At 40.3% G+C, this 12,764-nt stretch overlaps 1 protein-coding gene across 1 annotated transcript in view; it reads right to left on the minus strand.

Moving 5' to 3' along the window:
* The window catches only part of LOC143291302 (uncharacterized), a 20,841-nt gene extending 13,941 nt beyond the window's left edge, over positions 1-6,900 (minus strand). The window contains exons 1-3 of the mRNA XM_076601154.1: positions 6,792-6,900; positions 4,579-4,741; positions 2,038-2,245 (exon numbers count right to left, since the gene is read on the minus strand). Coding sequence (XP_076457269.1) covers positions 2,038-2,245; positions 4,579-4,741; positions 6,792-6,817 — 397 coding nt within the window. The 5' untranslated portion in view covers positions 6,818-6,900. The remainder of the gene's footprint in view (positions 1-2,037; positions 2,246-4,578; positions 4,742-6,791) is intronic.
* Between the last annotated feature and the right edge of the window lie 5,864 nt (positions 6,901-12,764).

Consider the following 12,764-nt stretch of genomic DNA (forward strand, 5'->3'; position numbering starts at 1 on the left):
CAGCTGATACCATTATCATACCATCATCTAAGGTAGGGAATACAGTGCACAACGTGATCAGATCACAGCTGATACCATTATCATACCATCATCTAAGGTAGGGAATACAGTGCACAACGTGATCAGATCACAGCTGATACCATTATCATACCATCATCTAAGGTAGGGAATACAATGCACAACGTGATCAGATCACAGCTGATACCATTATCATACCATCATCTAAGGTAGGGAATACGATGCACAACATGATCAGATCACAGCTGATACCATTATCATACCATCATCTAAGGTAGGGAATACGATGCACAACATGATCAGATCACAGCTGATACCATTATCATACCATCATCTAAGGTAGGGAATACAGTGCACAACGTGATCAGATCACAGCTGATACCATTATCATACCATCATCTAAGAAGGTAGGGAATACGATGCACAACATGATCAGATCACAGCTGATACCATTATCATACCATCATCTAAGGTAGGGAATACAGTGCACAACGTGATCAGATCACAGCTGATACCATTATCATACCATCATCTAAGGTAGGGAATACAGTGCACAACGTGATCAGATCACAGCTGATACCATTATCATACCATCATCTAAGGTAGGGAATACGATGCACAACGTGATCAGATCACAGCTGATACCATTATCATACCATCATCTAAGGTAGGGAATACAGTGCACAACGTGATCAGATCACAGCTGATACCATTATCATACCATCATCTAAGGTAGGGAATACGATGCACAACGTGATCAGATCACAGCTGATACCATTATCATACCATCATCTAAGGTAGGGAATACAGTGCACAACGTGATCAGATCACAGCTGATACCATTATCATACCATCATCTAAGAAGGTAGGGAATACGATGCACAACGTGATCAGATCACAGCTGATACCATTATCATACCATCATCTAAGAAGGTAGGGAATACAGTGCACAACCTGATCAGATCACAGCTGATACCATTATCATACCATCATCTAAGAAGGTAGGGAAGAAAAAAAAAGTTATTAAAGAAGATTGTAACAAACCATGAGACTGCAACAAAAGCATGAAGGAAAAATCCCTACAAAAGACCATACCAAAGAAAAACACAATAAGACAGCACAAAGAGAACACAATAAGAGAGCACAAAGAGAACACAATAAGACAGCACAAAGAGAACACAATAAGAGAGCACAAAGAGAACACAATAAGAGAGCACAAAGAGAACACAATAAGACAGCACAAAGAGAACACAATAAGAGAGCACAAAGAGAACACAATAAGACAGCACAAAGAGAACACAATAAGACAGCACAAAGAGAACACAATAAGAGAGCACAAAAAGAACACAATAAGAGAGCACAAAAAGAACACAATAAGAGAGCACAAAGAAAAACACAATAAGAGAGCACAAAGAAAAACACAATAAGACAGCACAAAGAGAACACAATAAGACAGCACAAAGAGAACACAATAAGAGAGCACAAAAAGAACACAATAAGAGAGCACAAAAAGAACACAATAAGAGAGCACAAAGAGAACACAATAAGACAGCACAAAGAGAACACAATAAGAGAGCACAAAGAAAAACACAATAAGAGAGCACAAAGAGAACACAATAAGAGAGCACAAAGAAAAACACAATAAGACAGCACAAAGAAAAACACAATAAGACAGCACAAAGAGAACACAATAAGACAGCACAAAGAAAAACACAATAAGACAGCACAAAGAAAACACAACACAAAGAAAAACACAATAAGAGAGCACAAAGAAAAACACAATAAGACAGCACAAAGAAAAACACAATAAGAGAGCACAAAGAAAAACACAATAAGACAGCACAAAGAAAACACAACACAAAGAAAAACACAATAAGAGAGCACAAAAAAGAACACATCTGATAAATCTAAAAAGTCAGCTCTATCATGTTATATTCATCACCTGCATGCTTTGCATTTTATCTAAATGCACTTTTGCAAATGACACACTACTACACACATGTGCACAAGGGAGCCTACCTAAGAAAGTCAGCACATGACTGCAGGTCACCACCCGTGGAGTGGCAGACAGGAACCTCAGGAACGCGTCCAGGTTATTCCGTCGCTCCTTGATGACAGCGTCATTGACGATGAGGGATTTTTTCACCAGAGGAGGAAATGCTGTCCCTGAGAAAGCTTCGTTCAGTCTCGCTCGAAGGTCTTCAAATTCTGGGAACTTCTTGAACAGCTGGAATGAACAAAAACCAAAAGCTTCAGTAAGAGAGACATTCAATCAACGCTGGTTAGAAAATATTTCATGTAAAAACTATGTTGGACAGAACGTTTTCCAGTGATACTTAAAAAATGGTATGTAAGCTTTCTTACTCTACATTCAGATACATTCCCACTTCACACACACACACACACACACACACATACATACAAACACACTTTGATGCCAACATATGGTTTGAACAAAATTATAATGTACTGTATATTTTCATCTTTGCAAGCACACACACACACACACACATGCATGCATGTATGCGCACACACGCACATGCATGTATGCACACACACACACACACACACACACACACACACACACACACACACACACACAGTTATACATTCACACACATATGCATTCACGTACACTTAGAGACAGACAGAGACAAAACTAGAGACAAAAATATACAGACAGGATGGGAAAGATAGAGAGACAGAGAGAGACAGACAGATAGATTGACAGAGAATGAATGAATGAATGAATGGTTTATTCATTTATAGGCCATTGCCCCTTATGAAAGGGTGTCACAAATTCTTCATAGACATCGCATCGTGCATTGTAAAATGACATTCGTTCAGATAACATATATATCATACCTTCTTTCTAAGTAATATACCCTCACCTTAGTAATACATAATACACATCATGAAACATATTGTATTCAACTGACATTTATACACCTAAATGATATATGATATACACTAAATAATAACTCTTACATGCGTGGCTAATAACGCTCAGTTAAGTTATACACATCGTCCATATGTAGTCATTACTGGATACACTAAGACATAAGAACAGATCGGAGCTTAAACAATTTATACAGATAAACTGATAGGTTTCTAATAGTTAATGACAGTCTAAACTGACTTGGGAACTTAAAATATTTCAATGGTATGTGATGGAGTCTCCTGTCGGTCCGATGAATGAGTAGGCAGGCAGGCTTATCTGTCAGTGTGTGTCCTCATATGGGAGAAGAGGCCGATTCTGGATGTGCAGTACTTCCCACAGGTGTTGCAAGGGAAAATGTCTCCAGAAGCTGAGCCCTGCTTTCTTCGCTCACGTTTCTCCTTAATGGCCAGCATTCTCTTGTTTTCAAACATCTTTATGCCACTAGAGCACAGCATCCTCTAGCGAGAGCAGTCAAGAACATCAGTTTCCCAGGAAGCGATGTCAATGTCACAGGCTTTAAGGTTTGTCTTCAAGGTGTCCTTGAAGCACTTGCAGGGCCTTCCAAGTTCACGGTGGCCTTCCTTCAGCTGGCCATACAAAAGCATCTTCAGGATCCTGCTGTCTGTCATGCGGATAACGTGTCCAGTCCAGCGTAGCTGGCACTAGATCAGCAAGATTTCAATGGTATGTACTGTACTCTTAAATCATGCAAGACAGGACAGGACAGAACAAATTGCACCTCATTTTTTTTCTCCATCTGTCAAAGTGGACATGATAAGTCAGCCTCGTTGTGCATTCTATAACAATAATTATGTTCAGCAATATCTGAAATACCCAGTCTGAATCTTGTCATTGTATACCTTAAATATCTATCTAGATTCACACAGAGAGAGACAGAGAGAGAGACAGAAAGAAACAAGACAAGACAAGACAAGACAAATAATGACTTTTTTACATCCAGTCCCTGCCCTGAAACAGGGTCTACACTACACAACACTACACAATAATACATTTAAGTCAAAGCCTGTACTACACAATACTACATAAAGGCATAAGCATGGTATCAATAAGATACACACACACACTCACATGCACACACACATAGGCACAAGCATGGTGCTAATAATATGATTAGGAAAAAGAAACATAGAGAACACACACACACACACACACACACACACACACACACACACAGAGGCACACGCATGGTATTGATAAAACACATATGAAAATGAACATAAAAAAGCCACAAACGCATACACAGATACAGACACTGACTCACACACACACAAGCACACACAAACACACACACACACTTAATCACGCACCCACACACTTACACATGTGCAAACATTATGTATGTTATCAAATACTATACTAACAAACACATGAGAGAGAAAGAGAACTCAGAACTCAGAAGGTTTAATGTACATCAGTCTTTGGCCACAATACATATGGCTGGTGGAAAGGGTGATGGGGGTGGGGGTGATACAGATAATTACAAACATACATACATTCGTTTCATGAGGAAGAAAGAGAGAGGGGGAGAGAGAGAGACACAGGGAGAGAGAGAGACAGAAACAGCCACAGACAAGAGACAGAGAGAAATGCACCCTCACTGTAAACTGCACGATGTCAGATTCTTTGTGACTTGGGAGCTTGAAGCAGGACAGAGAGGACACCACCACAATCTGATACTCAAAAGTGGAGCGCACCAGACCTGGGATCTCTCGATAGCTTGTCACTGAAAGGTCGATACCCGTGTCCTTGTTCTTCAGCTCTCTGCATCCAAGCGTAACAAAAATATAAAACACATATATATCAGTATTCGATCAAAGCAAACGTGTGTCACTCTCCTCCCCTTTTCAAAAATAAATGAACAAATAAATAAACATAAAAGAACACACACACACACTCCCCTCTCTCTCTCTCTCTCTCTCTCTCACACACACACACACACAATTGTTTCAAGGACCACAAATAAAACAAAATAAAATAATGTTTCAATATAAAAAGAAAATCAAATTAGAAACACACACACACACACACACACACACACACACACTACACCTTTTATATTGTGTGTGCATGTGCAAAATGAAACTATATATCATTGAAAGGTATATAAATGGCCCTGGAACTTCATGGAGGGAGTTTCTGTTTTTGTTTCTTTGTTTCTCTTGTTTACTTCTTGTTGTGTGAAAGCTGATGGGAAGTTATAAGCACTGTATGATACTGCCTTTACAGTGCCAATGCTGCTTTCATAAATGCTAACATGGACAGATAGTGGTAGTGGATTTTCCAACAGGAATTTTACCAGGGACTTCTTTTTTTCTTTTCTTTTTTTTTTCTTTTTCTTTTTTCTCCCTGATAACCTCCGTCATTCTGATTCCCTCACATCTTTTAAATCTCATCTCAAAGCCCACCTTTTCCCTCAGCAGTAAGTTCAATTGTGGCAGGTCCACTTCCTTTGCGTTAGCTGTGCTTGACTATGTGTGTATACATATGTATGTGTACATAACTACATGCATGTATATGAATGTGTATTGTGTGTGCGTGAGTTTATGTAAGTTTGTGCCTGCTTATGTGTGCGTATGTGTTAGGGAAGCTGTTAGATACACATGTATTGTTAAAATGTATGTATGCAGTGTGTGTGTGTGTGTGTGTGTGTGTGTGTGTGTGTGTGTGTGTGTGTGTGTGTAGTCACATTTTGGTGTGTGTATGCAACATAGATGTAATGTTTTATGTTAACAAAGCGTTTTTGTAAAGCACCTAGAGCAGATTTCTGGATAGTGTGTTATATAAGTATCCTTTTTTTTTATGTGGGTTATCTATGTGCGCTACATGCATGTTGTACATGGGACCTCAGTTTATCATCTTAATTGAATAACTAAGTTAGTGTCCACTGAAGGTCTAGTGGTGGCTAAGAAAATTCTGGCAAGTGTAGGATTCGATCCTGTGACCTCATACTCTCTCTCAATCTAGGCTGACTTCTTCTTCTTCTTTGTTCATGGGCTGCAACTCCCACATTCACTTGTATGTACACGAGTGGGTTTTTATGTGCATGTCCGTTTTTACTCATACTCCATTTTCAGGGGTGTGCATGCTGGGTATGTTCTTGTTTCTATAACCCACCAAACGCTGACATGGGTTACATGATTTTTAACATGTGTATTTGATCTTCTGCTTGCGGATACACACAAAAGGGGGTTCAGGCACTAGCTGGTCTGCACATATGTTGTCCTTGGAGATCGGAAAAATCTCCACCTTCTACCCACTTGGCTCCGTCACCGAGTTCGAACCCGGGACTCTCAGATTGAAAGTCCAGCGCTTTAACCACTCGGCTATTGCGTCCGTCACCTACGCGGACGCATAACGACAAGGCCATCACTCCACATTGGGATGGGTGGTGGAAAACAGGAACTAAACAGGTTCACTTTTCACCCTGCGTCATTTGGTCTTGTGTGTTGCAATGGAGTCAATGTCGGTCGTGTAACGGAAAGAAGTACTGTAGTCTCTGAACCCGTATGACTGGATCCCTTTGTGAAGGATGCATACAAATCAGAACATAGTGGCCTGCGTGTGTTGGTATGCAAAACAATCCACAGAAACATGACTACACCATGGTGTTCAAACACAGAAAGACACGCCCACATTTTGTCCTGGCCTCTAATTATAAAGTCAGTGTACTGCATGTTTTCTTTTCTTCATTATCATGCATAGCAGACGATAAAATACTGTAAACAAATCATGTATTATTGGAAACGAAATCCAAATGCAAACATGCATGACATGACAGTTCCATAACATCACTTGTGTTGCAGCCAAGTACCTGACAGTGACTGTTGCTTTAGGCATGATGCAAGAAGTTGTGCCTAGTACTTAAGCGAAATCCAGACGACAGCTTTCACATGTGAGCCCCTCCCACAGACGACCATGACATTGGTAAGTTCTCGAGAAAACGAGATACGCTGAAATGTTTTGATGTATCAAATGTATCATGTTAATTCTGATATTGTATCTTTCAGTCACACATGCAAGTGTTTCAACTGGAAGGAAAAAGTTATAAAAGAATGAAGCATTCTCGTTGCGAAGAAAATATCGTTTTACCATAGACTTAGTCAAATCAACTTTAAAATTAATCACTCAGATTGTGTCTTCGTCGCACACTTCTGTTTTAATGACCACATAAAAAAAAATAGCGGTAATATCGCACTTTTGCATTCTAGATTATTGGAGCTGAATTTAGGATGCTAAAGTACGATTGTTGCCATTGAATCTGGAACGATACTATGCAGGAACCTTTGCAGATTATATTTGCAACGGGTAATGGGAACGCACAACCATAATCTAATTTAACCATGTTGAAGAAAACTTTATATTCTGCTCCAGCTGACACAGGTTTTCTCAGTTCAGTTCTTGGGACGTTTATTTATAAGCCTTTGCGCTTTGTGTGTGTGTGTGTGTGTGTGTTTGGTCCCAGTCCAACAAAAAAAAATTGATTTGAGTTGCCAGTACACTTGCTCAGGAGTAATAGTAAAATTCTTATCGTTCATCATAAATGAATTTCAAATTGCTGATACTATTTGCCTGTTCTATGAGATTTTAAAAAATGTTAACATTGTTAGCCATCGTCTCGAGTTGTTCTCCAAGATGTCCTGGTTCAGCACTGTGTCTCCCTAGCAAGGTGGGCTGGGGTGGGGCTGGGGGGTCTACTTCTCCAACGGACACCCCGAGTTGAGCTCAAAGATGTCCTGCTGCAGCGCTACATTTCTCAAACCGGGTGGGGTGGAAGTGGTGAGGGGGGGGGGTTGATTTACTCCTGGGAGGCAGCCAAGGCCGCTCTGCTCAATGCTGCAGGAAATGCGGCGACGGAGCGTGCCTGTACAACCTCCTCCTCCAGTTTGTGCCAGTTTGCTGCTGTCCTGACAAAGAATGAGCATTTATACTGCTCTGAACCTGTCTGGGGGACTTTGTAGCCACGGCTGTTGTTGTGCACGTGTAGTGGCAATGATGCTGGTTGTCATGTGGTCTGTATAAGTCTTCATTTTGATCTTCCTCATGGTTTTGTCTGCAGGGGTCAGAAATTCCTCAGGTGACAGAGAACCTGGCCTTCTGTCACTTTAAAGAGTTTGACAAGCCTGTGTTGCTTCCTTGGCTCTTGTAGTGTGGGCAAACCTAGCTCCTGGGGCATCCGGGTGACACATCCTGGGTCTTGTGACTTGTAATCCCTCTTTATGAGGCGTGTTGCCCGTCTCTGCACTCGCTCAAGTCTGTTCGGAGCTTTTGCTAAGTACGGGTCCCAAACAGTGGCTCCGTTGTCTAGGACAGATCGAACGAGCGAAATGTAGGCTGCACGGTGGCACTCTTGAGGACAGCTGCCAAGTTTTGTTGGAGGAATCTGAGCGTAGAGCTTGCCTTCTTGCAGATCAGTTTGTAATATGTGTGGACCATTTTAAGTCTGCTGAAATCTGTATTCCCAGGTAGGGGTTTTGATCCACATGTTGGAGGATTTCCCCATCAAGTTTGTAGTAGAAGGACGAGCAGTGTTTGGTTGGGAGAACATAACATTTTTTGGCATTCAAACTCATTCCCCATTTTCCAGCCCATTCTTTTAATATGGCAGTGAGACGTGGACCTGGAACTGGTGTATCTCTGGGCACAGTAGGTAGTCGGCAAACAGTCGTACCTTGGAATTTGTGCCACAACCTCAGGCAAGTTATTTGTATAACAGGAAGAGCGGGGGCCAGAGAACTGTGCTTTGGGGTACTCCAGATTCAACTACTGCCTCCTTCGGGGTTTCTCCTCCCAGGACCACTCTCATTGTTCTCTTTGTGAGGAAGCATGAGATCCACCTATGGACTGGGCCTGTGATTCCATAATGCTGCAGTTTGTGGAGGAGCTTGTCATTGTACAGTGTCAAAGGCCTTGCTGAAGTCCAAGATCACAACATCTCTTTAGGTTCCTTCATCATTTGACTTGAGGAGGTCCTGCATTGTTGCAAGAAGCTGGGTCTTGCAAGAAAATCCCTTCCTGAAGCCATGATTTCTGTCAGTGAGGATTTCATGTTTATCATGTTCTCGGACATGGTAGCTGATGACATGCTACAGTATCTTACACGCGACGGATTAAGCGACACCGGGCGGTAGTTTTCAGGCATATTTTGGTAGCCTTTCTTGAACACACAGCTTACGTTTGCGGTCAATCAGTTAAATGGATTTGATTTTGAATTGCAAGCATTCTGGATACATAATGTCTGGAGGGTCAGTATCGATTTAATCAGTTCGACAGAGTGCACAGAGGCTTTTGAATAGTAATGAGACATTCTAAGGTCAAGGTTCATAGCACGCTTCTAAGCACAGTGCACACATGCGGCTGGCATTGCACACAGAAATCTCAGCAGTTTGGAGATCATTCTCACTGACTCACATTTATTTGCTCTTTTGTTTATTATAGTCTTTTTATTTTATTTTTTATTTATCATTATTATTGTTAGTATTATGATCTCTTTTTTTTTTCAAATTTAAATATTCATTTACTTTTTTTTTCCTTCAAGGCCTAAGTGTTTTGGGTTACACTGCTGGCAGGCATCTGTTTGGCAGATGTGGTGTAGTGTGTATGGATTTGTCCAAATGCAGTGACACCTCCTTGAGCTACTGATATTGATATTCTCACAGACTTTGCAAAGCAAGCCAGTGGCGGTAGTCACATCGCTGCATGCCTGGCTTGCACTGTTGAATGCTTATATACATGTTTAAATTTATTTCATCTTTAAACTCCTCCCACGCCCTGAAGGTTAACATTATTGAGGTTTCCTTAGACTTTTGTATTCCACACAGTTCTTTTTTTTCCCTCTCAGTTGTCTGGTTTTGATATAGCCCCATGCTGTCAGCTGGACTGCAATCAACAGTGCCAAGGTCACATGGTGCTGTTGGTAGCAATAAACTATAGCTGCCCCTTACTGGGTGTCGTTACATGAAACATGCCATTTCATCAGATGATACACAAGAGAATGAGAAGGTAGTGTATTTGTGTATGCCGATGTGCTGATCATGTATGCTGACATGAAGACCATTTTTTAACCTGACCTTAGTATATAAAAATAGCTAGGTTACCACTATCATTCAATGCATGCTCAGGCACACAATCGACTGCAACAAAGATTGATCCGAGTATATCAATGTGCACACTGAAACCAGTGCTTCATAATCATTCATGTCTGTTTGTATCCATGCATCGTATGTGTGGGGCAAGGTTGCCGATGTAACCACCTTATAGGGTCAGCAGTTATTTTTTGTTGGTGAGGTTTCTGATGGAAAAAAATGTTAAATGGACACGAGTTGAAAGAGATTGAGATGGTGTGAATAGTGAACTCAACAACTGCTGAGCTTCTTTCTGCATGTCTCTTCAGACAGACCTTTGGATTTTTCTAATAAAATGTATGAACTTTTGCCTCAATTAACGTTAAAGACAACTCAAAACTTCAGCATTGCTGTTTTGTTTTTTTAGTCTTCTCTTAAATTTGCTTCAGATGTAGTTGAGATTTCACTTTAATCGTCATTCATGTGAAGTTTAATGTAATCCATGCAACAATTCTCCTCTGACATTTGCTTCAGATTTAGTTCAGATCTCACTTTAATGATGTACAGTATATATAATGTAATCCATGGAACATGCTTCACATTCTGGTCTGTTGTGGCAGGAGTAGAAGTTATGTTTTTAGAATCAGCAGTTGTACCACAGTGACAATGAAACAGAGGTGGAGGAAACATCTCGACCTTTCCCATACCTGGCCCTCTGTGGCTGAAGAATCAGGTACAGCTTACCTTTTGTTTTTTTCATGCCAGAAGTCAGCTTCCCACCATCCTTACTCTCTTCACAAGTGGACAGGTTCCAGATACCAAACTCTTGCTTTCCAAAGAAAAAAAACCTCATCTAGATTTCAACTGCTCTTAGAGAATCTTTGTAATGGACAAAATACATGTGATTCAAGTTTCTAGACGGTCCAGTCCTGGACTGCTGTGATTATGGCGGTTTAAAGCATGACAGCCTTTGATACAAAATTTAAAATCAAGATCACACATTTAGAAACTGGAATGACGACTCACAATGAAGCTAATGAAACCAGTTTAAGTGAATTAATGTTGAGTCAATAAAGTCTGCAAAGAGGCAAACTTACAATGAAAAAAAAAAAGCTTCTGCAAAGCTTTAAGGCATTCATCTCAACTGTCAATGGAACAGAACGTTGACATGGTGTATAGTGGTGTTGTTTTTTTTAAGTTTGCGTCCAATACAGAGACCATTGTGGCCTCAACACAGCAACTGACTGTCATATACTGGTAATGCTTTTTACTTTCTGCGTTCATGGGCTGCAACTCCAACTCTCACTCACAGGTATAAGCGGGCCTTTAAGTGTATGACCGTTTTCACCCCACCATTATGGCAGCTATACATCTTTTTCTAGGGTGAGGGTAAGATATGTTCATGTTTCCATAACCATTGAAAACCGGCATGGATTACAGGTTATTTAACATGTGAATTTGTTTTTCTGCACTAGCAGTTCAGCACACATGTTGACAGTACAGAAACATACCCACCCTTAACCAACTTGGCACCAAAACCAGGATCAAACCCAGGACCCTCAGATCTCAAGTCCAAAACTTTGTTTTAACCATTTGGCTGTTGCACCTGTCCTTGTTACTGATGTAATGAACAAATGTTTTATTGAGGGTAACTGGATAAGCTGGAAGCTTCTTTACACCATGCCCTCCCTCACACACAAACACACACAACCACTCACATGCACAAAAGATGAAAAAAAAAAAAAAGAAAAAAAAAAAAAGAAAGAAAAAAAGTGAAAGAAAAAAGAAAATCGGTACGGACACTCGGTGTAGACGGTAACAACAACAACAACTACAGCAACAAGAGTTAATCACGAAACATAAAAAAAAAATAGCATGGAATATAACTCACACACACACACACACACACAAACACGCACGCACGCACCAGCTTACGCACGCATGTATACACGGACTGATATACACTAATCTTCTGAGCTCCTTTCCCTGTTCACATTGTCAGAGGGCAACGAAAAAAATGTTATTGTGTAGATGCTCTCTCAAGAAGCTCAAACAAATACGGAATATAAGAATTATTTATAATTGATTCATGAGATATTTTTGGTACTCTTTTTTGAATGGTACCAAGGTGGATTTATTTTTCAAATAGTCGGGAATTTCATTCCATTGTTTACCACCAGAATACATGAGAGATGTCATGAAAAGGTTTGTTCTCGGACGAGGGATAGAAATGGTATTTTTGCCACGAACACTTTTTTCAGGAAATTTCCTCTGAAGGTAGGATGGTGCTAATTTCTTTTTAATTTTGTACATAAAAACACCTTTATTAAAGATACATTTGAGATGGAAAGGAAGAATGTTTAGTTCTTTGTAGTCGTTAGTATAGACAGAAGATTTGAGGAGAATAATCTTGAGAGAACGTCTGTATATGCTTATGAGTGGTTTCAAGCAATTTTTGCTTGCTAAGTCCCAGCATGTTGAGGCATAGTCGATGTCCGGTTGAATGTATGCGTGAAAAAATAACTTGCGGGTATGTTGATCAAGGAAATGTTTAATTCTGTTGAGCTGATATAATTTTTTCGATAGCTTTTTACATAAAGCAGAAACATGATTAGACCATGACAGGTTATTATCAATAGTAAGACCAAGTAATTTGTAAGAATTAACTACCCCCAGCTCACTGCCAAGTACCTTTGGTCCGAGTAATCTAGATTTGATGTTTT

This window comes from Babylonia areolata, chromosome 16 (assembly GCF_041734735.1).
Source record: "Babylonia areolata isolate BAREFJ2019XMU chromosome 16, ASM4173473v1, whole genome shotgun sequence".
Classification (NCBI taxonomy): Eukaryota; Metazoa; Mollusca; class Gastropoda; order Neogastropoda; family Buccinidae; genus Babylonia; species Babylonia areolata.